The following is a 26476-nucleotide window of genomic DNA, read 5'->3' as shown; positions in this document are numbered from 1 at the left end:
CTCCTGTGTGGACGGGACTATCCCCCTCGCGGTCTGTTGCAGGCTCAAGGTGGGGATATGTCATCTGTGAACCATGTGGATGAAAACGGACAATCACCCGAGTCTCGGCTCATTGCTCTCTGGGCAATTCGCTCATTCCTCGGGAGGCGGAATTCGTCCGAATCGCTCCGGGATGAAGTGACCCAGGCGGGCCATCCGGAGGGCCCGTGAGCGCCCCGCAGGCAGACGCGGCTGTGGGCCAAGCACTTAGCCTGCACTGGGCACCCAACATTTTCCGGGAGTGCGAGGTCCTGCTGGTCCTGGAGGCAGAAGACCGCTTTTCTCTCTGCCTTGCTCTCTCTGTCTCTTGCTCCCTTTCTCTCTCTGTCCTTCCCTTCCTCCCTCCCCCCTCCCTACCTCCCTTCCTCCCCCCTCCCCACTTTCTCCTTTCCAATGTCCCTCTGTCCATCTGTCCTTTTCTCGCTCCATTCCTCCTTTTCTCTCTGTTTCTGTTCCTCTCCCCATCTCTATTTTTCAACATTATATGATCCCACTGTGTGTATCTGTGTGTTAACATTTTTAGCAATGAAGTTCATTTTCATTAAGATATGTATATTGTTATTTAGACATGTTATTTATGTATGTGCATTTGTTTAATAGACATAAATTTATTTCAGAGTTATTCTACAGCGTAGTGTAAGCATAACTCATAAGCCGTGTCAACCCAAAAATTGTGTGACTCGCGTTACTGTGATTCTTTTCTATTGCAGTGCTTGAGAATAAATTCTCTATATCTCCAATTTGTATCTGTGTATTGCCATTGAATTGGCCCCATTTCCTGTAGTGACAGAACACTATTCCCGGACTATGACAAGAGCTGCGGACTGTGGGGAGGTCAGGGTTAGGATGATGCAGAAGTGAAGATAAGACATTCTCTTTTTCACATCTTTATTAAATACAAATTCCATATGAAATAAATTTAAAATTCCAAACAACATTAATGTTTATTTCATTACATAAAATGAAAATTATAAAGCAACCAAACAAGTCATTAATACACTTAGATAATGAAAGATTGTATGATCTCAGTACAAAATACAAGTAGAATATACATCAAATATAACAAATACACTGTGTTGTAGTCATATGCTGCAATACAGTACAATCAATTGAAATGTATAAAATACAATAAAATATAAATTCAGGATGTTTAAAATGAAATAAAACATGAGACAGGTCAATAAATAAGTACAATCATTTACCATTTAATATATCTTGACTTAAATTTTATGTAGAAATATTAAAAGTAAACATTGCATAGTAATTTTACTATAATTATATCAAACTGTAAAAATGTATAGACATTTTCCCACAGGGAGTGCTACTAATGGTTTGTGGATATTAGTACTCCATGGGTTCAGGCTGGAAGAGTGAGAGCCTACAACATTTTCTGGATTAAAAGAGAAGCAATTTCTTGGTAAAGCGGCTCATGCCTGTAACCCCAGCACGTTGGGAGGCGGAGGCTGGCAGATCACTTGAGTCCGAGGCCAACCTGGCCAACGTGACAAAACTCTACTAACAATACAAGAAAAAAAAATTAGCCAGGCATGGCGGTACATGCCTGTAGTCCCAGCTACTTGGGAGGCTGAGGCATGAGAATTGTTTGAACCTAGGAAGCAGAGGTTGCAGTAGGCTAAGATTGTACCACTGCACTCCAGCCTGAGTGACATAGCAAGACTGTCTCAAAAAAAAAAAAAAGAGCATATAATTTTATATTTACTTTTCTACAATCTAAAATATGCAAATTCACAATTACAATCTAATATTTTTCTGATTATATAGAAATGCACGACTGTCATCAGACATCCAAAAGGCATCAAATGTCTAACATGAAATATAAAATTTGTCTATAGCCTTAGCGGTCTGCAAAATGCAGGGCTCAGCATTCTGAGTATACCGCTCAAGTTTCTTTCCTATGACTTCTTCAGGTTCTGTCATTTGTTAACACAGTGTGTCTAAAATTGTCACTGCTGGTCATCTGGAAGAATCTGAGAAGAAGCAGGTCCTTGTTCTCATTCCTAGAGCTGCATCTCTGCTGAATAGGGTCAGGGTGCTCCCAGCTTAGCCTTATCTGATCCACTGACAGGCTCAGTTATCTCCTGCCCAGGGAAGGGATGGGTTTCTCTCTCCAAGGCTGAATCCCCAGGACCAGGCAGTGTGGCTGGGACAAGCCAGCTCTCAGCAGGGAAGACATAAGCTGCCTGGGTGGCCATGGAATACAAGGTCTGCACCTGGGCACACAGAGGCCCCCGGAGCTGAGTGAGCAGTATCCGCTGCTCACAGGTCAGTGGAGAATGGATCTGCTGTGCCCACACCTGGGCTAGGTCTTGATAAACAGCCTCTGACATAGCTCGCACAGAGGTCACCAAGCTTTTTCGAAGTGACGGTGTTTGGACTCCTAGGGCCCGAGATCTATGCCGCTCGCTGCGCCCAGTGCGAACCCTGGAACGTCCCCTATGGTGGACATCACAGGTCTCCTGGATTTCACTGTTGTGCACAGCGGTGGAGGATCTTGATTTTTTATTCAACGTCAAGCTGCACTCCTCTTCTGGACAGTTCCCTGCAAAGAAAGCATGTGAGAGACTCATCAGAGCAGTCCCCACAGACCCTCATTTCCAGAACCCCTTGTGCACCCAGGTGAACCCCACTTGTTTCTCCCACTTCTTCCTGTCCATCTCAGCACTGGAATGAAGTGAGGCTGAACCGCTTGTGAGTCCCCAGATATTCTCAGAGTGCCAAGATCTCAAAAATTTACTTGTCAATAAGTAACTCCCTTTCCGCTCCAGCCTCATATAAAAGTTTCCTGATTATTTGCTTTTTGGGGCAAACCAAAAACAAAAAAACCACCACCAACAACAACAACAACAAACACCAAGATTCTACCTGCTCTGTCTTGGCAGCTGTCCTTGGAACTGATTTTTCTTTTCCTGCAGTTTTCCCGGTATGAGCTGGACTCTGGTTCTGTGAACACAATGAAAGTTTGAGAAAGTGCCTCCAACTGAACACCCTGAAATTCCTAGTCTATCCTGGACACACAGGAGCTGAGGTTACCAGCAAACTCCAGCTCTCTTCTGTTCTCCAGTGTCAAGGATCTGTACGGCCCTGGCTGCCAAGGAGCTCCCAGTTTCCTTGCCAGGGGAGCCTGTGTTGCTACCCTGTCCCTTCTCACCTTGAAAGAGCCAAATCTTACCTGATCCAGCAGTGCTGTTCCCGGCCTTGAGCTTGGTTTCCTCAGAATTCTCCTTGTTTGGATTGGGCTCTGATCCTGCTGCAAAAGAAAGTTTGGATGAGTCACCTCTCCCTAGGAAGAGTCCCATAGTCTATCTCTGATGCATTTTTGCAGATCAGTCTTTCATGTGAAGCTCTTCTGCCAGTGTCACGAGTGAACACATTTCTCAAAGTCCCCTGAGAGCACCAAGCCATTTCTAATCCCCAAATCTCAAAATAAAACCCTACTAAAGACATATAACTCAGTATCCCTGATTCCAACCCTCCTTCCAGCCTCCACAGGAGCAGCCCAAGGCCTTACCTTGCCTTTGTGTGTGCTTCTCACTGGAATGGGAGAAGGCGGTCTTGCCTTTTCCTTTGAATGGTTTCTTCTCATCTGAGCCCTTTTCTGTAAAGGAGATCTGCTGGAAAGGGGGCTGGTCAGTGGAGCACTGGATGGAGGAGCAGTGGAGATCGGCGTCTTCATTTCCCTTTCCCATGTTGAAGCTCAAGTCAAAGGTGCGCTCTCTCACACGTCCAAAGGCAGAGTGTGGGTTATTCTGAAAGACCTGCCTTTTATACCTCCCTCGGCTGGGCGTGGCTTACTCTTATTGGCTGAAGAGTTTTCTCATTTCTGCCGCTTCTTAGAGCCTCAATCAGAAGTTTCTTGCTGTAGTTCTACTGGGGACCTAGACACAGTTAAGGGGAGACATTTTCAGGGTCCTCTTACAGTGTCAAGAAAACAAAGAACTGGGAGCACAGGGATCGGAAGATCGGGGAATCTTTTCTTCCAATTTCTGTTTCAGTTCCTACCTGGAAGGTTTTATGATCCTGTTCACCTTTCAAGATGCACAATTAAACATGCCTATATTGACATATGTTATATATTTTGCCCAGAAGAAGAATTTATTATACATAGTGTTAACATTGTATGCATAGATATTATAACTTCTTAAATGCTTGGAAACAACAAATGTTAAATTATGGTTGATTGTATTAGATCCACACCTACATGATGAAATAAAAATGCAGAGAAAAAATAAATACCAAATGAAATGGCCCTTCCTACCTTAAAAATGGGAAGATAATTAGATCAAATGCAATAAAATTGAATTGATTAGGTTGAGCCAGTGCTAACCTAATCAGCCCCTGATTCCTGAGGCAGCAAAAAGTCTAGGTGGAAAAACTTTCCCCCTTTCTCACACTTCCTCAGTCATCCTGGGAGCGCCATTGTGTTCTGTGGAATTTATTCAAGCTCCCTACTGAAAATGGACTTGGTTTCAAACAGGTAAACCATCAACTGATCACAAGAAAAACAGCCTAGATTCTGAACATCAGCTCCTGTCTTCACACCGCAGACACCACCTGAATCCCATCAAAGCCCACGTTGTTTCTCAACATCCACCAGCAAGACGCATTCCAGGGCAGCCTCTCAAAATTGCTTCAGTGAGACGGAACAAGATGTGGCAGAGCTCCAGGTTCAGAACAGCTTCCTCATCCCTTCCTACTGCGGCGGAGTCTGTCTCTGCTGGTCAGAGCCCTCCAACTAGCCTAGTCTATGTCCAAGCAAGTGTCCCCTAAAAGGACCTTCTTGTCTCCCCCTTTGCTGAGGAAAGCATGCAGGAATGAGACCTTCTATGTTAGGGAGTACACAGCCTCCAGTCCCAAATGACTTGATTGACTGATGAACTGATTCCTTGAGGAGGAGAAAGACACGGGGAAGAGACTGTGTTGGGTGAGTCTGTGTTTTCCCAGCTGTGCTGCCTGTGCAAATAGTGGAACGAAAAAAGAATTAGTGGTAGACACTGCCTAGTGAAATTGTCTGAATGTAAATGGAACTTATCATAATATGATATCATTATATATTATAATATTATGTTATAAAATTTATTTGACATCTGAATACCTTTTTATATATTATGATATATAAAATTTGGTCAGGTAATTTTATAAGAAAATTGAGTTAAATTTTGTAACAACATTGACACATAAACTCAATAGAAAGCTAGGAAAATTGTCTGCTCTATGTAAATGACTGCTTGTTGGATAACTCTGTAAAAGGTATGAAGAGGGGTCTGCTACTTACTTGATAAGTAAGTACTTGATAAGACATCGGCTTCCACATCTTTGCTGCTTTTAACCTCTCAAGATATGAGAATATTTTACTCTAAGAAAGTATTTTCATAGATATCGTAATAGAAATTTTGTTCATTTTAGTTAATAAATTATTATAACATTTAGTGATTATCAATAATTTATGTCATTGTTAAAATATACTCCTACAGACAGCATATTACACATGTGTTTTGATTTGTCCTTTAATCTCAGGTAAATTTTTGAAATTTTTATTTATTAAATTCTATTTATTTTAGATAAAAGAGACCTTGTAACTGCCATATGATGTACTTTCTTAGAAAGAGAAATTATCAGGCAAAACTGAGGCTTGGCTGGGCATGGTGGCTCATGCCTGTAATCCCAGCACTTTGAGAGGCCAAGGCGGGTGGATCACCTTAGGTCAGGAGCTCAAGGCTAGCCTAGCCAACATAAGGAAACCCCATCTGTACTAAAAATACAAAAAATAAAAAAAAAACTGAATGTGGTGGTTCACGCCTGTAATCCCAGCTACCTGGGAGGCAGGAGGATTGCTTGAACCCAGGAGGCAGAGGTTTTGGTGAGCCGAGATCACGCCACTGCACTCCAGCTGGGTGCCAGAGCAAAACTCCTTCTCAAAAAAAGAAAAAACTCAGGCTTATTTTTATCAAAATCTAGATTTTAAGAAACATTTCTAGGTGTCCCCTTTCAATAAAAATCCAAACCAAAACAAACAAAAAATTTCTAGGTAATTCCCATGAATATTAATAACTGTTAAATTGGGTACTTTTATTTTTAAGAGAGGGATTGTTTATATGGATGTGTTGATGTGTCAAACACGTACAGTTAAAATTGTACCTTTTTTTGACAGACCCTCACTCTGTTCCTCTGGATGGAGTGCAGTGGTGCAATCACAGCTCACTGCAGCCTTGACCTCCCAGACTCCAGTTATCCTCCCAAGTCAGCCTCCCAAATAGCTGTGACTACAAGTGTGCACCACTATGCCCAACTAACTTTTAAAAAATTGTTGTAGAGATGAGGTCTCACTATCTTGTCCCAGTGAGGTCCTGTTATGTTGCCTAGGCTGGTCTCAAACTCCTGAGCTCTGGCTTCCAAAGTGATGAGGTTATGAATGTGAGCCACCGTGCCCAGCCAAGATTAGACCTTTCAATGAGTGCACATCTTACCTCAAAAAAAAAAAAAAAAAAGAAACTTATTAAAAGATAAAGTCTGCGTTAAAAATGGGTTCACATTAATGATTTTTAATTTGGTAATTCTATTGTTAAAAGAGGGATTGTTTATATGGGTGTGTTTATGTGTAAAAAGCTAGTTAAGGTCGAACCTTTATTTATTTATTTTTTTGAGACAGAGTCTCACTCTGTCATCCAGGCTGATGTGCAGTGGCACAATCACAACTTACTGTAGCCTCAAACTCGTAGAATCAAGGGATCCTGCTATGTCAACATCCCAAGTAGCTGGAACTACAGGCATGCACCACTGCCCCTGATTAATTTAAAAAAAATTAATAAAGATGTGGTCTCACTATGCAGCCCAGGCTGCTCTCAAACTCCTGACCTCAAATGATCCTCCTGCCTTGTCATTCCAAAGTGATGGGATTACACAGGCTTAAGCCATTGTGCTCAGCCAAGATTTTACCTTCAATAAGCACACATTTTATACCACAAAAAATAATAATAAATAACAAAATCTATGTGAGAAATGAGTTGAAGTGTAGATAATACAAAATTGACATGTTATTAGTTGTTGTTGAGCCTGGGTAACAGGCCTATTGTACTGTTTCTTTTATTTTGTGTATGTTTTAAATTTTCTGTAATAAAACATGTATAATAATACAAAGTTGATCTACAATGTTAGCTCTTAAGATCTTACTGACTTTGGGGGAGCAAAAAGAGAGAAAGTGGTTGCCAGGACATCAGTGAAGCTGGTTCTATTTCTAGGTTACACACGTGTTCACTTGTAATAATTCATTGAACTTTACGTGATTTCTTTGTATACGTCTTTCTGCATGAATATTATACATATATAAAAATTTAAATATTACCTATTTGCACAAAATTTTAACTTTATATCTCAGAATAATAGCACTGTTTTGTATTGTTTTAAAGTGGGACATGTTTGTTCAGGGCATCATCAGATGGATATTAATATTCCAAGGTATTTACTTATGTTGTAACACTTCAGTGATCTTCTAGGTCTTCCCATGTTTACATCAATTTAGTAAGTAAGATAGTTTTAAGTTTTTAGAGTATAGGCCAAGCATGCTGGCTCATGCCTACAGTCTCAGCTCTTTGGGAGGCCAAGGCAGGAGGATCATTCGAGTCCAGTATTTTGAGTTTTTTTAGGATGCAATTATTGTTCAGCAAAGTCCTCTCCCCAGAGTGAGGTTCAGCAATGCAAGGGCACCTAGTGCATACTATGCATTTGGTATGAGTAGAACTGGATTGAATCAGGAATAAAATATGTAGCAGAGGTCAGTTTGGCAAGGAAAAGTAGGTAATGCAGGTAAGATCAGAAGAGCACAACCCAGCAGCAAATCTTTCCATTTATTTCAGGAACCCATTTGCCACTAGTTCACCGGAAGAGGCTGATTTAAACCATTCATTTCAGGAAACCATTTGCCACTAGTTCACCCGAAGAGGCTGATTTAAAGCAGCAGTTTGGGGGCTTGGTTGTACCCCATAGTCACCCAGAGAGCTTTAAACAGCACTGTGGCTCAGGTCCCACCGCAGGGATTCTGAATTCATTTATCTATTGCCTTTTGAGTTTAGGTAATTTTAAAAGCCTCCCTGGTGATTCCCGTGTGCACCCAGGGGAAACAACCCCTGGTTCAGGGTGAGAAATGTATTTGCTGCGCATGCATTCCTTGTGTGCAGCGGTGATTTACCCGATGGCCACTCCTGAGTTTGGGGTCTTAGAAAATACACTTGTCCTGTTAAAAATCAAAAAACAACTTCAAGACACACTCAGCTGTTTGACTAAAATGCAGCAGGAGAAAATATCTTCTCAACAGGTGTATCTGGATGGCACTTGCTTTCAGAGTAAAAGATGGTTTCAAGCACAATATAGCACTTTTTTCCTACAGGCTTTCAAGGCCTTTTACTATCATATCCTTATGAATCACAGGAATAAAAAAATCATAGTTATATAACTGTCAAATATTGTATTAGGAAAAAAATTAAGGGCATGTCTTCCATGCTCAGGTATCCTGATTAAAATCAGTTAAGACCCATCTGCCCGGTGTGGTGGCTCACACCTGTAATCCCAGCACTTTGAAAGGCAGAGGCTGGAGGATCACTTGAGCTCAGGAGCTCAAGACCAGCCTGCTCAACATAACAAAACCTCATCTCTGCCAAAAATACAAATATTATCTGGTTGTGGTAGTGTGCACGTGTGGTCCCAGCTACTTGGGAGGCTGAGGTGGGAGAATTGCTGGAGCACAGAATGTCAAAGCTGCAGTGAGCCACTGCACCCCAGCCAGAATGACAGGGAAAGAGATCCTGTCTCAGAAAAAATAAACGATTAAAGAGACCCATTCTTTCAGACACCCTCATTCTTCTACATAAAACACGAGGCTTTTGACTGAAATGTTTTAAGATGAACTGAAGATTCTCCCATAATCAGGAGCAGCAGATGGGGGTTGCTCCCTTCCTGTTCTTTGCGTTGAAGCAAGGCAGAGGTCTGGAGACTGAAACTGGTAAATACTCAAACTGGTAAATATATCAATTGCTTTCTTTTCATATGATGTATTAAGCTATTTTGCATTGCTATTTAAAAAACCTGAGACTGGGTAATTTATAAGAAAAGAGTTTGATTGGCTCATGGTTCTGCAGGCTGTACAGGAAGCATAGCACCAGGGTCTGCTTCTGGGAAGGCCTGGGGAAGCTTACAATCATGGTGAAAGAGAAGCAGGCATCTCACATGGTAGAAGCAGAAGCAAGAAAGATGGGGAAGGGATGGGCCACACTTCTAAACAACCAGATCTTGAGAATACTCACTGTCACAAGGACAGCACAGAGCCATGAGGGACTCACCTGGTGGTTCAACCACCTCCTCCCCAGGCCCCACCTGCCACATTGAGGATTAAAATTCAATATGAGATTTGGAGGGGACATCTAAACTATATCACATGACCATCAGAAAAACAGATGAAGAATTCATGGTTTCTACTGTCCAGAAACTTTTCATCTAGAGCAAACGGATTAATGGCTGAATTCAGCATCCTGTAGTTGGAAGGGAGAAGGGAGCTGCACAGGGGGCCTTGGCTGCATTTGCTCCATTTCCCTTATGCTGTTCCTTGAGTTCCGATGTCACCACCTGAAGGGCTATTCATGGAGAGAAGATTTATTGTTATTGTTGTGATTATTTCTATTTCTTTTATCTTGGTAAAAATAAGTTTTTAGCTTCTCATATAATTGTCCTAAAAAACCCTAAGAGTTTTGCTTAAGTTTCTTGTTATCATGTGTTATAAACATTGACAGGGAAGTGACTAAAACAGATTAAAATTACACAAGCTCTAAGAGTCAAGTCTCTGTTGGGCAGGCTTAGAAAAGGCAGAACTGGAAATACTCCACCAGTATGAACATCAGAAACATGAGGTCCACTTTCTGTTCCAGCCCTGCCCAGATCCACCCTTTTCTAAGGCCTCATCCAGGTCTGGCCTCACCCTAGAATCTTCTCTCACAGAACTGATTAAAGGAGACCAGAGATTCGGGCGGGGGCTCCTGCTGCCTCTCCTGAGCTGGTGCCCACAATTTCCTAAAATGGAAAAACAGATAAGTGGAAGCAAATAATTCTATATTTGGGGGTTATAATTTCTTTTTCATTGAAGCCAGTGCTTCTAGAGACACCCCACCTAGCAACTTGTTTTCCATTCCTGCAAATTCAGTAGCTGCTCCACAAGGCACAAGAAGGTAAGTATAAATATAAAACATCTCTCTGAACAGTTCACCGTTTTTTCTCTATCCCTTTCATCTGTCGATATAGCTTTTATTCTGCACATTTTATTTTCCAGGTAAATAATTTTTAAAATGGAAGAAAAAATAGAAACGCTAGGCCCTTCATTTAAATCCTGAAAATTACAGAAAACTTAGCACCCAACTCCCAGGGTACTATGAGGATTAACTCACATCATGTAATGTTTCCTGAACAGTGCTCTGTAACAGACTTCTGAACACATAGTATGTGCTCAATAAACATTGTATGAACTCATGTGTACATGTTTTCCAAATGCAGACTTATTCAAACATTGATGCCTTCTCTAGGCTTTCTAAACTGTAAAGAGCCAGCAGAAAATGACATGTTTGAAAATGGTGATTGGTGGCTTCCACTTTGGGCCAAAAGTATTTGTGTTGTGGTAACAGTGTTGGGTGTCAGGAGGTCTGTGCTGTGCTTACTTTCTCTAGCTGAGTGCTACTATATTGGATGTAGTGGAAGAAACATCAGCATTAAGAGGAGACTTTTTAAAGAAGCCAATTCATGGACCCCTTCCAAACCTGCAGTATCACATCACTAAGAGAGAGCCTGGAATCGGAAATAATTCATATGCACATTGAAACTTGAGAGGCAGCTGGGCACGGTGACTCATGCCTGTAATCCCAACACTTTGAGAGGCCGAAGTGGGCAGATCACCTGAGGTCAGGAGTTCAAGACCAGCCTGGGCAACATGGCCAAACCATGTCTCTACTAAAACATACAAAAATTAGCCAGGTGTGGTGGCTGGTGCCTGTAATCCTAGCTACTCGGGTGACTAAGACTGCAGAATCACTCGAACCTGGGAGGTGGAAGTTGCAATGGGCCAAGATGGCGCCACTGCACTCCTGCCTGGACAATGAGTGAAAACTCTGTCGAAAGAAAAGAAAGAAAGAAAGAAAGAAAGAAAGAAAGAAGGAAGAAAGGAAGAAAGGAAGAAAGGAAGAAAGAAAGAAAGAAGAAAGAAAGAAAGAAAGAAAGAAAGAAAGAAAGAAAGAAAAGAAAGAAAGAAACAAAGAAAGAAAGAAAGAAAGAAAAAGACTTGAGAGGCAATGCTTAGCTAAGTGACTCTCAGCCCATGCTTCCAGCCATAATCACATGGCCAGTTTAAAGAAATACCATCACCTGTGCCCTCCCCAGAGACTCTGTCTATTGATCTCGGTGGAAGCATCTAAGTGGTTGTAATTAGAAAGTCAAATTGTCCCTCTTTGTTGATTATATAATATGATATATACAAAAATTCTAAAGACCACCGTAAAAACTCTTAGGTTTGATAAATAAATTTAATAATGTTTCAGGATGCAAAAATCAGTGTACAAAAATTGGTAGCATTTTTATACACTAATGATGATCAAGCTGAGAACTGAATTGAAAAGTCACTTCCTTTTACAATAGCTACCAAAAAAGGTAAAATGCTTAGAAATACAATTAGTCAAAGAGATGAACGATCCCTGCAAGAAAAACTCCAAAACACTGATGAAAGAAATTGTACATGACACAAAAGAGAAAAACATCCCATGCTCATGGATTGGAAGAATTATGATCAATAAAATGACTCTACTGCCCAAAGCAATCTACATATTAAATGCAATTCCTACAAAAATGCCAATGTTACTTTTTATAAAATTAGAAAAAAAAACACTAAAATTCACATGGAACCACAAAAAGAGCCTGAATAGTCAAAGCAAATCTAAGCAAAGAGAATAAAGCTGGAGATATTACATTATTTGACTTAAAATTGTGCTAGAAGGCTGTAGTAACCAAAACAGCATGGTACTGATATAAATCGACACATAGATCAATGGTAGAGAATAGAGAACCTAGAAATAAAGCCACATACCTACAAACAACTGATATTTTACAAAGTCAACAAAAACACACACTGGAGAAATGACATCCTATTCAACAAATTGTGCTGAAAAAATTATATTGCCATATGCAGAAGAATGGAATGGGACCCCTATGTCCCACCATATACAAAAATCAACTCAATATGGATTAAAAGACTAAAATGTAAGACCTGAAACTATAAAAATGCTAGAAGAAACTCTAGGATAAACTCTTCTAGACATTTACTTGGACAAAGGATTTATGACTAATATCTCAAAAGCAGATGTACCAATAACAAAAAATAGACAAAAGGAACTCAATTGAACTAAAAAGCTCCTGAAAATGAGCATTCTAATTAACACAGTGAACAGAAAACCTATGGAATGAGATAAATGTTTATGAGTTTTGCATGTGACAAAGATCTAGTGTCAAGAATATGCAAGGAACTCAAACAGCTCAACAAAAATAAAACAAGTAAACTCATTAAAAAGCAAGCAAAGAACATGAACATTAAAAAAAAAAAAAAGACACTGATGGTCAATGGTCAACAAGCACATAAAAGATGCTCAACCTTGTCAATGATCAGAGAAATACCATTTAAAAACCACAATGAGATACCAACTTACACCATGCAGAATGGCTATTACTAAAAAGCAGAAAAATGAGCTATCGGCAAGGATACAGAGAAAAGGGAACACTTATACATTGTTTGTGGGAAAGTAACTTTCTACAACCTCTATGGAAAACAGTATGGAGATTTCAAAATAGACTAAAAATAGAACTTCCGTTTGATTCAGCACTCCCACTACTTGGTATCTACCCAAAGGAAAACAATTTGTTACATAAAGAAAATACCCATGCTCACATGTTTATCACAGCACTATTCATAATAGCTGATATATGAAATCAACTTAAATTTATCAATCAACAATTGAATAAAGAAAATGTGCTCTACAAGTATACCATGGAATGCTACTCAGCCATGAAGAAGAATAAAATCATGTCTTTTGCAACAACATGAATAAAACCGGAGGCCATTATTGTAAGTGAAAAAACTCAGAAACAGAAAATCAAATTCTGTATTTTCTCACTTGTAAGTGGGAACTCAATTACGCATACACTTGGATATACAGACTGGAAAAATAAACACTGGAAACTCAGAAAGATTGGAGGTTGGAGAGGGTTTAGGAATGAGAAAATAACTAATTGGGACAATAAACAACATTCAGATGATTGTCACACCAAAAGCCCATGTTTCATCACTATGCAACATGCTCCTGTGAGAGAGCTGCATTTGTACTCTCTAACATATTAATAAAGAGATTAAAAAAAAAAAAGGCCTGGTGCAGTGGCTCAAGCCTATAATCCCAGCACTTTGGGAGGCTGAGGTGGGCAGATCACTTGGTCCAGGAGTTCAAGAGCAGCCTGGCCAATATAGTGAAATCCCATCTCTACTAAAAATACAAAAATTAGCTGGGCGTGGTGGCACATGCCTGTAGTCCTAGCTACTCGGGAGGCTGAGGCAGGAGAATCACTTGAACCCGGGAAGCGGAGGTTGTGGTGAGCCGAGATTGTGTCACTGCATTCCAGCCTGGGAACAGAGGGAGACTCCGTCTCAAAAAAAAAAAAAAGAGAAAAAAAAAACTTTGGCTTTTATCAAGAGGACAAACTGAATAGACCTCATAATTTTCATAAATAATTATATTAGACAAAAAATTTTAATAAAAATAAATAAAAAATAATATTGTATTTTAAGAATGGTATAGAAAGATAATTTGATGAATTCGAGTAGTTAGTACTTAGCACATACAATATGTTAGGCAAGATTCTAAGCCACTTAGACCTTTATGGACAGAATATGTAACAGAGTAAAATAAATAACACAAAGATTCATTGGCAATGACAAACTGACATACTTCCAATCATATTAGATGATATTAAAACCATTAACAAATTTACTGTTTTGTTTCATAATAAAAAAGAATGTTAAATAACTTCATTAAAAAGTTTGACTAATTAGGCATATAGATAAATTGGCAGTATTTTGACCAGTACACAGAGGACACACATTTTCAAAGACCAGACAAAATTATTTATTTATTTTTTGGGGGGAGAGAACAGTTTTATTATCTGGGGATACGGTGGGGTCCTTTCCCTGGGAGGTGGGTCTTCCACTGGTTACCCCCGCCAGGGCTCCAGGGGGCGCCATGCGATTCAGTGCTGGGCTCCGCTGGGGGCCGGGCCTTGGAGAAGGCGAACTGTGCGGGGAACCAGCAGCTGTGGGGTCCTCACCGCCCGCTCCGCCCGGCTGCACCGGGCCTCCTGGTGCTCCTCAGGCTCCCGCCGAGTCTGCGTCTCTGGAGGGCAGCGAACCATCGTGCCCAGAACCTTATCCTCACAGTCCAGTTTGACGCAGGTCAGGCATTTCTGCTTCCTCCTCTCGGGCAGGTCTTTGCACTTGGGTTTCTTCCAGTCCTTCCTCCCGCCGCTTCTCTGTCTGCCGGAGCTTAAATTCCAGCCTCACAAATGTTCCAGCTGGGAAGGGCGTGTCCAGGGCGCTGTTCACACTGGTCTCCCGGAAGGCCCGCTGCACGGGCGGGTGCTTGCAGCAGATTCCTCCAGGGCCACCTGCAGGCCCCGGCGCTGGCCCCTTGTGCTCGGCACCCCGCGCGCCCCCCGCGCCCACCCACGGGGCCAGCGAGATCCACAGCCGTCTCAGGCTTCCCCTGTCACCCCGGCCCTGCGAAGCGGGTGTGCGCCCCTTAGTTCTCCGAGCCCGCCGGGAGCCACCTCCTCCCCTGCCCTGCCCCTGGGGGGGGCCATGCCCGCAGAACGCTGGGCAGAGGCGAAGGAACCGGGAAATGTCCCTTTCTCCACACTGACCTTGGGGTGTGCCGGGTCCTCTCCACTCCCTCCCACTCTGCCCGCGCTGTTCCCCGGGGCCCGCAGTTTCAGCAAAGTTCCCTGCCACGCCGGGAAGCCGTCCTGTTGCCCACTCTCACCCTTCCTCCTTTTCTGGCCCATTCTCTCTCCCCACTGGGTCTCCGACAAGACCCTCTCTCCTCCCGGCTGTCCCCAGAGCCCCTCTCTGCTTCCCCAGCTCAGCCGCCTCTCTGACGGCTTCTCCCTCCCACCCCCAAGTGAATCTCCGGGCTCCCACAGGGTTCCCCCAATCCCTGGGGCCTAGGTCAACCAGACAAAATTATTTTAAATGGGAAGGTTTGAATTCCATTGAATTCATGAAAGCAGGAATCTATCTGGTCATATTTTAAATAATTGTGAAATGATAATAGCAATTATCAATTTAAAGTTTAACCAGAATTCAGAATAACCACCATTTTACCAGAAAAAAAAAAACCTGTTATAACTAACCAAGTCAGTAAATTCTCAGGATACAATATTAACATATGAACATCAGTTGCATTTTTTTACAGTAACAACAAAATATCTGAAACAGGAATAAAGATAGTTCCATTTACAATATTATCAAATAGAATGAAATACTTAGGAATGAGTTAACAAAGAATATGAAAGATCTGTGTACTGAAAAGTATGAAATGTTGAGGAAAGAAAATGAAGAATACAAAATGAGAAATATGTGTTCATGGATTCTAAAAATTAATATTATTAAAATATCCATACTACACAAAGTGACCTACAGAGTTAAATTTCTATCAAAATTTTAATGCCATTTTATTAAAATGTAGAACAACAATTTTAAAATTAGTATGGAACCACAAAAGACCTCAGATAGCCAAATACTGAGAAGAACAAAAAGGCTGAAAGCCTCACACTTCCTGATTTCAAACTCTATTACAAAGCTGTAGTCATTAATATAGTATAGTACCTACATAAAAACCAATAGAACAGAATAGAGGACCCAGAAATAAACTCAAGGATATACAGTCAACCAATCCCACAGAATGGAGAAAGGATAAACACATCAAGGAGTGGTGTAGGAAAAACTAGATATGCACAGAAAAAAGTGAACCTTTCTCTCATATCATCACAAAATGAATTTGAAATGAAATAAAGACTTAAACATAAGAACTGTAATCATGAATCCTCTAAAAAAAAATGGGGAAAAACCTCCTTGACACTGGTCATGGCAATGATGTTTTGGATATGACACCAAGAACACTGTCAACAAAAGCAAAAATGAACAAGTGGAACTATGTCAAATTAAAAATTTTCTGCACAATAAAGGAAACAATCAACAAAATATAAAGGCATTATAGGAAATGGGAGAAAATATTTGTAAACCATATATAGGATAATATGTTACTACCTAAAATATATGTCATACTAATCAATACAAAAAAAGAACCCACAGCAGAATTAAAAGCAATTTCTTGATTAATAATTGAGCAAAATATATAAATAGCAATTTTTCCAAAGATATACAAATGGCCAGCAGGTATATAAAAAATGCTCAACATCACTAATTATAAGAGTAATTAAAATCAAAATCACAATGAGGTATCACCTTATCATGGTGTTTGGATGCCTATTATCAAACAGTCAAAAGATAAAAAGTGTTAGGGTGTCGAAAAAGAGAACACTTGTCCACTGTTGCTGAGGATGTCAATTGGTGCAGCTATTATGAAAAACAGTATGGAGGTTCCTTAAAATTTTTAAACTAGAACTACCATTAATCCCAATTTGGAGTATATAGCCAAAGGACATAAAATCAGGATCATCAAGGGTATCTGCATTCCTCTGATACAGATAAATAAACTGATACATAATTTCAGCTTTAATAAAAATGAAACTCTTTCATCTACTACAATATTGATGAATCTTGAAGACATTATGCTAAGTGAAATAAGCGGAATACAGGACAACTACTGCGTGATCTCGTTTGTATGTAAAATCTAAAAAAGTAAATAAAAATAAAAGAATAAAAAGCTATGGAAACAGTAGAACGGTGGTTCCCACGGGCTAGGAAGTGGGGAAAGTGGGGAGATTTCCATGCAAGGGGGCACCTTCTGTTACAAGGTGAGTAACTGCTGGGACCTAATGTACAGAATAGTGACTATAGTTAACAACACTGTGTACTTGAAATTTGCTACAAGAGTAGATCTCAGGTGCTCTCACCACACACACAGAAACGTATTAACTGTGTGAGGGGATAGATATGCTAACTAGCTTAACTGAGGTAATGTAAAGACTACTGACATCTCCCAACGCTCTATTGTACACCCTAAAAATACACACTTTTCAATTTGTCAATCATAGCTCAACGAATGGAGAAAAAAATTAAGAGTAAGCAGCAGGTCATATCTAACCACAGGGAAACTCGATTTAAAACACGCTTGGCCACTGTTTACAGCTCAACTCGGGAACAGCCGGAGCGCTTCTGGCCCCTGGACTTCGACGCTCCTCCCGCGGTCCCCGTGACTGTGGCTCCGCCGGTCCCCGCTTCGGCCCCGCGCAGCCCCTCCGGGGCCGCAGCCGTCGGGCGCCCGAACTCACGGCCTCGGGCCCGTACCCGCCGCCAGCGCCTTGGCTGTGGCCGCTCCTCCCACTCTCCGAGCCCGAGCTGGCCCAGCGGAGAAGGAGGGCGGAGAAGCTGGAACCCGAACGCGGAGCTGCAGGCGGCAGGTGCGGGAACGGGAGACGCTATGGCTTCGCACAGGACGGCTGCTCAGAGCGACACGAGCAACCGCCAGGAGCTCCGCACGCAGCTGGAAGAACTCAGTCACGTACTCCGCTGTGGGAGAAATTGAGATAATAAAAGTCTGATGTAGAAGTACTCGCAGAGAACCATGCTCCTTGGTCAATCTCAGATTATTATTATCAGACCTACTCTAATGATGTTAGTCTTCCAAACAAAGTGAGTGACTGAACTGTCAAATCAGCAAGATCAGGATATTGAAACTCTTGCTTTGAATTCTAACGACCAGTTATAAATAGAAAATGATGCTCACCCTGGTACTGATAAGACACCAAATGTTAAATGTAGACAAGAGGGTCATTTGCCTCAAATTCACAGGAGCCAGCATCTGCATTAGCAGCACAAGATACGTCCTTAGAAGGTTCGTCATTAGATGGAAGTTTGAGAGCTGCAGCAGAAGCGGCTTTGTCACAGACTGGATTAAGTTATGATGAAAATACTGGACTGTATTTTGACCACAGCACTGGTTTCTATTAAGATTCTGAGAATGAAATATATTATGATTTAATTTATTACTACTGTGATGTGGGAAGTTGTCGCTATGGATTTCATTCTCGAGTAGATTTGCAACATTTTCAGACTTATAGCACAAAACAAAAATGAAAAATTGAGAAAAGAAAGGATCCAGATTCTTCTACAAAAAAAAAAAGTGAGGAAAAGGATTTGAATTCAGAGGATCAAGAAGCCTTCAGTGTTATACAAGCTGCAACGGGAAAAACAATTTCACAAATGTGAAAAAAAAGCCAAAATAGGCATTCATCACAAAAATAATCCCCCAAAATTCACTGTTCCATTTAGTGGAAATGCTATGGAATCTCCTCTTAATGAAAACATCTCAATTCATCTTTAAGGTTGAGAAAATCACAGAGTCTGATAGTGAACCAGAAGAAGGTGAAATTACGACTCTCAGACCGAGGGTAGTTATGATGAAGGCATTACCAGTAAAGGCAATGCAACTGCAAAAGATACTGAGGAGGAAGATTAGGAAAAAGTGTGGCCCTCATATATGACAGTAATTGTCGTTAGATCACCTGTGTTACAGACAGGCTCATTCTTCATCATTACTGCTGTAAAACCTGCTACAATTGGAAGAGAAAATGATATGGAGCATACTCTTCAAATCCCTGAAGTTGGTGTAAGTTTCATGCAGAAATCTATTTTGACCATGACTTACAAAGTTATGTCCTTTTGGATCAGGCAGTCAAAATGGAACAATTGTTAATGGAAAATGGATTGTTCAGCTGAAAACTAAATGTGACCCTTATGAACCTGAGCATGGAGATAAAGTGAAAGTTGTAGACACTGTGTTATCTTATTACATTCACCCTGGCAGTAATAGCTGTGTTGGATGTGAACCAGGGCAGGTTAGAGCTCACCTTTTCCTTGATAAGAAAGATGAATCATTTGTTGGTACATCATTAACTAAGAAGGAAACGAGTTGGAAATAAGAAAAGGATTTTAAAAATATACGAGTAAAATATGGTTTAGAGAATACAGACTACAAAAATGATAAGATACTGGAGAATCAAAAATATAAAGATAGAGTTGGAAAACATAGGGAGCAGATTGGAAGTGAAGGAAATTTCCAAAGAGATGATGCTCCTGCATCTGTTCGTTCTGAAATTACTGATAGCGACAAAGGTCAGAAGATGTTGAAAAAGATGCGTTGAAAACAGGAGAAGGCCTGAGGAGGGATGGTGGGAGAATAAAAATTCCAATACAGCTTCAGCTTTGGCAAACATATGCAGGATTGGAGACAGACAAACCATCCTCAATTAAAGAGACTCACCTTCTCCAAAACAAGAACAACAACAACAACAACAACAACAACTGGGACAAAGCACAGGAGAGGTTTGCTGAAAACTTTCCAGAAACTAAACTTCCAAAAGATGACCTAGGAACCATTCCTTGGGTAAAAGGGACTGAGGAGTGAAGGCTAATCACAGAAGAAAACTCAAGCTTTTTTATAAATAGAGTTTGGAAACTCTTATTTTATTGCAGAATGTTTCTCCCCAAAAAAGTCAGTGCCACAAGAAAGCTGTGTCACAGTTTACCCCTTCCTGATTCAGAAATGTGTAATAAAATGTGGTTTGCAGCTGTTAAAAAACACTTTTTAAACTAATTATTAGTGACTGAATTAAATTATACAGTAAGTGAACTAAAGTTCACAGGGCACAGATAAGTTTATCAAACTTTACTATTTTATCTTGTCATTTACAACATCCATATAAGCAATTAGCCATATAAGCAAAATTCATATAACCACTTAAATGTTTATTTGTCCTTGTCTCCATATATTCATACTAGTATGCACAGAAAATACAGCAAAAGAAACATCTAAAATCTATAAAAATAAATCTGACAATATACATTCTTTTTTATGCCCTTCAGGACCTAGATAAAAAATGTTGAGACAACATGAATAGTGATGCATACATTTTCTTATATTTGGAATAGCCTAAATCATATTAAAGAACTAATGAACAGGTGACATGTCACAGAAAATTCGTCTTTTATTGTTTTCTGCGGTGAAGAATCTGAATATGTTGATATATACTGTACATTCAGCATTTGCATTTGGTTTGTTTCATGGCTAATGAAATGTTTATACATGAACAAATGAGTACAGTATTGAAATAGTCCATGTGCTGGCATTCATACTTCTTATAAATACCATTGCAGGCAATGAAGTTGTGCCAGAAAAATCTGATTTCGAGCACAAAAGGAATACTTTGCAAGGGCCTCAAGCTCAATATATTTATTGAAAATGTCCTAAATTGCCATAAAACATTATAACGTTAAATTATTCATTTCAATAAATTATGAATTAACAAAAAATACAAATGTCTTTTATGGATCAGGGAAGTCCTAATGAGACAGAATAGCCATTGAAGCCAAAAGGTCTGAATTCAGGAAAATAATTTTACTCATATTAGTTTTATGTTAGAGAAAACAATACTTCTGACCATATACTATTTATTGCAGTGGAGTATTTCAAAAATATGTACATAATATATAGTTAATTTTTTAATAATATAAAGTAATCACACTCTACAAATTATTACAATATGGTCTATTGATGAGAGGTGTGTTTCAAATGAAAAAAAACTTGGAATTTCTCATGGTGATAGATGCCATAGAAAATCTATGTAAAATATTTCACTCATATATGCAATTATTGATATTTCTGCTTTTCAGAAAAATAATATAAACACTTAATGCAGACAATTAAAATCACCAAGAAGTTACAAGAATTCACAGAATGCCTAATATAGTTGAAAGGAAATTAAGAAAACTTCCCAGGACTGGAAGTAAATAAAGGTAATGATCCAGAGTAGTAATCAACCTAAGAGGCCAGGGCTCCACTCAGATGCATCTGATTACAAGAATGTCAGGTCCATGTGGGTTGTTCCCTTCTGACAAGGCAAATGGAATAAACAAAGAGACACTGCCTGCAGGCATTGGAATGTGGTGTCTCCCATATGTGAGGATTAAATTATAAATTATGTTGCACACAAGGAGATGAGCTACTGGGGTGAAGCATCAGAAGAAATTATATGGCACATAAATCTCATATATTGAATTTATATTTAAATGTTTAAGTCAATATAATGGAAAAACAAAAAAGCAACATAATGTGGAAAGAAACTACGAGCTTGTCAAGCTATCTCTGGAAAAGAGGCAAATGAAAAATAAAGTATTGAAAGTGTTGTAAAACAATTTAATGTACAACATACAGATTACATATTAAAATAGGCTGAGCCAAAAAGAGGACTAGTAAAGTGAAATGCTGATCACAATTAATGTAGTCATATATGTTATAGAAGGCAAATTAATAGAAAATATAAATATATTTATATATGAAGATTAGATTGAGAAGAAATAAAAAGAATTTAATTGTTTTACCAGACTCTCTAAATAGGAAGGCAACAGTCAAAGAATCAGTGACTCGTAAGTTTCAGAAATTGGAAACCAGACATGAATCCTTTAAAAGTTTAGGGTGTAATATATGAAAAAAAGGTAAATTAAGACATACTTAGAAGAAATAGTGGTTTGGGTTCTTGTGAATACTGCTTAATAAACGTGAGAGTGCAGTTATCTTTTTTGACATGCTTATTTTGTTTCCTTTTGATATAAACCCAGCAATGAGATTGCTGGATCATATGGTAGTTCTATTTAGAATTTATTGAAAAACATCCATACTGTTCTCCCTATAGAAATGGGAAATGATTGTACTAACTTACATTCCTACCAACAGTGTATAAGTGCCCATCCACAGAATGAATAAAGAAAATGTTATACACACACACGCACACACAGGCACACACACACAGGAATAATGTTCAGTCATAAAATAGAATGAAGTTCTGTCATTTGTGTCAACATGGATGAGCCTAGAGGACATTATGTTAAGTGGAATAAGCCAGGCACAGAAAGAAAAAGACCACGTGCTCTCACTCACGTGAAATCTGAAGAAGTCCATCTCATAGAAGTAGACAGTAGGATGGTGGTTACCAGAGGTTAGCGATGGCAGAAGGATGAGGGAGTGGGGAGAGCTTTGTCACTGGGTACAAAGTTACAGTTAGGAAGAATAAATCCTGGTGTTCTGTTACACAGCACGATGACTATAGCTAATAATAATGTACCGTTTATTCTATAATAGCTTGAAGCGAGGATTTTGAACTTTACTAGCACAAGGAAATAAATGTTTAAAGTGTTAAATATGCTAATTACTCTGGTTGGATCACTGTACAGTGTATATGGTACAATGTGATGCAGTGAAACATAATTAACATAATTATACATGTTTGCAGAGTACAGTGTGATGTTTCACTGCATCACACTGTACCGTGTAGTATGATGCAGTGAAGCATCACATAATTAACACATGATAGTTATATATGTTTACGGAGTACAGTGTTATGTTTCACTGCATCACACTGTACCATGTAGTATGATGCAGTGAAGCATCATGTAATTAACACGTGATAGTTATATATGTTTATGGAGTACAATGTGATGTTACACTGCATCTCACTGTACCGTGTAGTATGCTGCAGTGAAACATCACACTGTACCCCATAAATATTACTGGTTCAGCAGGAAACTGTGGGACACAGAGCAGCTCCAGATTAGCCATGACCAGCAGCTTCACCTGTGTGGGGTAGCGAGAGGGGAAGGGCCCTGTGCTCGGCTGAGAGTTGACCCCTGACCACATCCACTTTGACTACTAGGTGCCAGCAGAGGTCAGGGACCCCTAACTTCAGGCAGAGGCAGGAAGCAAGGTCATTGCCTCTTTTTTTTCTTTGAGAGAGAATCTCACTCTATCACCCAGGCTGGAGTGCAGTGGTACAATCTCGGCTCGCTGCAATGTACATAGAGGTATACTTCAGAATCACACCTGCAGGAAAGTCCCTGGCTGAGATTAACAATCCCACATAGAGGTGTATGTCAGAATCACACCTTCAGGAAGGTCCCTGGGTGAGATTAACAATCCCACATAAGTCCCAGTTCTGGGTATGAGAGCCAAAGCCTCCTGTATGTTGGATCTATGTACATAAGTCACAATCTCAATGGTGGAATGGATTTTTCCATGAGAGGCTTAATGCCTTTTGAAAATTGAGTTATCTTAGTGGAGTCACAGCCTCACAAGTGTTTTGGATCTTGGTCAGGGAGTCACAAACCCGCTTGTGGACAACATCCACTTATGAGAGCCAACTTTCCAACTTTTGACTGCCTCTGGGTGTGAAATTCAGAACCTCAATTGTGGGCTGTGTTCATGTGGGAAAATGTCAATTTTTACTGATGGCTGGGCTCAGGCAGGAGCCTCTCATCCTGTAGGTGTTGAGATAAGTGATATGTCACAATACCCAAAATATGCTGGGTGCAGGCAAAAGAGGAGAGTCATATTAGCTGGTTGCTAGGTCCAGTTATATTTCACCACCTCCATTTTTGGCAGGGCTAAGGTAGAAGAGGAGAGTCAGAGCTAAAGAAATGTCACAATGTCCCTGTGGGTAGGGCCTACGCATAAGAATTGCATCACCTAGTCATTGAACCCAGCCATATATTACAATACACAATGTATACAAGGCCCAGGCAAGAAAGGAGAGCATATGACATAGATACTGGGTCCAGCAATGTGTCGCAATACCTGCTGAGGGGAGGCTCCAGGCAACAGGGTAACATTACCTAAGTGACATGCCCAGAGAGATGTTTCAATGCCCCTGGTGAGTAGGATTTTGAAAAAGGAGAAGTTACATAACCTAGGGGCCAGGCCTAGCTGTGTGTCACATTCATCTCCAAGACGGAGCCCAGACATGAGAGAAAAGTCACATCATGTAGGTACTGGGCAAAGTAATATGTCACAATCCTTACTGTGAGTAGGCCCTAGGAAGAAGTAGAGAGTCACATAGTCTAGATGATGGGCCCAGAGGTATTTGACAATGACTACTGTAGGTAGGGACTGGGCAGAAGAATCACTTCACCCGTGTGCTGTGCCTGGTTATAAGTCACACTTCCCTCTGTGGGCATGACCGAGGCAGGGAGAAGAGTCACATCATCCCGGTGCTTGGCCCAAAGATATGTCACAATCTCTCTTATTGGCAATGCTCAGGTAAGAGAGGAGAGTCACATCAAATAGGTAATGGACCCAGAGGTATGTCACAAGGCCTTCTGTGAACTTGATCCAGGCAGAAGATTCACATCAACTTGGTGCTAAGCCCAGCAACATGTCACAATCCCTTCTGTGTAAAGGGACCAGACAGGAAAAGAGAATCACATTACCTGGCCAATGAGCACAGAGATCTGTCACAATGCCCCTTGTAGGCAGGGCCCAGGCAGAGGAGTTACATCACCTGGGTAGTGGACCCAGCAATATACCACAGTGTCCCATATGGGCACAAGCCTGAGAGTCACATAACTTGGGTGCCAGGCCAAGCTATATAGAACAATGCTTCCTGTGGGCAGCGCCAAGGCGGAAGAGGAGACTCACATCACCTGGGTGCAAGGTCTAGTGATATGTCAAAATGCTCACTGTGGGCAGTGCCAAGGAAGGAGAATAGAGTTACACCCTCAAGGTGCTGGATCCAGCAACATGTTAGTATCCCATCTGTGGGCTGGGTCCATGCAAATGCGTCAAGTCACTCAGGTGCTAGGCACCGGGAAATTTCACCATGAAACCTGCAGAATGGTCCGGGAATGAGATTAACAATCCCACAACTGTCACAGTTGTAGGCATGACATTCAACACCTCTTGTATGTTGGGTCTAAGCCCATGAGTAACCATCTCAACACCAGACTGGATTTGTGCATGAGAGCCTCAATTCCTCTGCAGACTATGTCACCTTAGTGAAGTCACAGCCTCACAGTTGTGCTGAATCTTGGCCTGAGAGTCACCAACCCATGAGTATCCATATATGTCAATTTTTCCCACCTTTGACTGACTACAGGTGTGAAATTCAGAACCTCAACAGTGACCTGTGTTCATGTGAGAGGATGAGAATATTTACTGTTGGCTGGGTGTGCATATGAGTGCCACAATCTCACCTGTGTGCTCGGCGCAGTTAGCAATCTCTGTGTACTACCCAATGGCACTATACAGTCTGAATGACAGTTGCAATCAACTTTGAGACCTTCCTGCTGGTAGGGACCCATGGTCGTACCTGTGGCATTAAGCCCGGGTTTGAGAGACAACGTCATTACAATTAACTAAGGTCAGGATAGGACAGTCCTCCCTTGCCTATAAGCTGGGTTTAGAAATAAGCCACCATTTTAACTCTGGTTGAATGTTTATATATGAACATGGGCCTAGCACCAAGATGTTGTGAGTCTTTGGCCTAGACAACTCAAGCAGGAGGCATTGTGACATATCTCTTTGCGTAACAACTATTTGATGTGACCTGCTTTTTCACCTGAGCTTTCCCCATAAAAGAGATGTGACATATGTCTAGACCCAGCACCGAGGTGACGTGGCTCTCCTTTTTTGACTGAGCCCTGTGTATTTTGGGTATTCTGACATATCCCCGGACCTAACATCTGGAAGATAAGAAGATCCAGCATGGGCCCTGCCTAAAAAGTTTCTTGTGACATATTTCTACATTAATCACCTTGGAGATGTGACTCTCCTCTCTTACCTGGGCTTTGCCCATAAGAGAGATTGTTACGTACCTCAGCAGCAAGCACCTAAATGCTGTGACTCTTCTTTCTTGCCTGGGTCATTCCCACAGATGAAAGGGTGGCTTATCGCTGTGTCCAGCACACCAGTTATGTGATTCTTCTGCCTGATCTCTGCTCACAGGAGCCATTGTGACATATCCCTGGGCCCAGAAACTATTTAATATGACTCTCCTCTATTACCTTAACTTTGTGCATAGGATAAATTGTGCTGTATCTCTGGGTCCAGCACCTAGGTGATGTGACTCCTTTTGTGCATGGACTACGCCCACAAGAAGGAGGCTGATTTATTGCTGTGTTGAGAGCTGATGTAATACCTCGATCTTTGTCTTCTTGGTTTGTAATAATGTAAACAAGAGACACACAGAAAAGAATTACAGCATAATTTATTGGAAAAGAAAAAAAATTTTGAAAGTTAAGTGCAGGATACAGTACACCATGAGAGAGGTATTCCAGGGCGGGCTGCTCATA

The 26476-nt window shown here is 40.7% G+C and overlaps 1 protein-coding gene and 2 pseudogenes across 2 annotated transcripts; 1 reads left to right on the top strand and 2 right to left on the bottom strand.

Annotated features, from left to right (window-relative positions):
- Positions 1-1964: 1964 nt before the first annotated feature.
- Positions 1965-26101, bottom strand: LOC134760185 (protein FRG2-like-2). 2 transcript variants are annotated; one of them, XM_063716085.1, is made up of 5 exons: positions 26000-26101; positions 3569-3935; positions 3230-3307; positions 2923-3000; positions 1965-2599 (listed from the first exon to the last, which is right to left on the bottom strand). In XM_063716085.1, exons 2-5 carry the CDS (start codon positions 3744-3746, stop codon positions 2085-2087), a joined length of 849 nt encoding a protein of 282 aa, XP_063572155.1. In that variant the 5' UTR covers positions 3747-3935; positions 26000-26101; the 3' UTR covers positions 1965-2084. The 2 variants fall into 2 exon arrangements, with proteins under 2 accessions (XP_063572155.1, XP_063572154.1); XM_063716084.1 differs by lacking the exon at positions 26000-26101 and having other exon boundaries at positions 2044-2599; positions 3569-4076.
- Positions 14283-15180, bottom strand: LOC129054816 (retinoic acid receptor responder protein 2-like; annotated as a pseudogene).
- On the top strand, positions 17128-19766 carry LOC129054815 (angiogenic factor with G patch and FHA domains 1-like; annotated as a pseudogene).
- Positions 26102-26476: the final 375 nt, after the last annotated feature.

This window comes from Pongo abelii, chromosome 16 (assembly GCF_028885655.2).
Source record: "Pongo abelii isolate AG06213 chromosome 16, NHGRI_mPonAbe1-v2.0_pri, whole genome shotgun sequence".
Lineage (NCBI taxonomy): Eukaryota > Metazoa > Chordata > Mammalia > Primates > Hominidae > Pongo > Pongo abelii.
The sequence above is the reverse complement of the archived record's forward strand: the minus strand, read 5'-3'. Positions and strand labels throughout refer to the sequence as shown.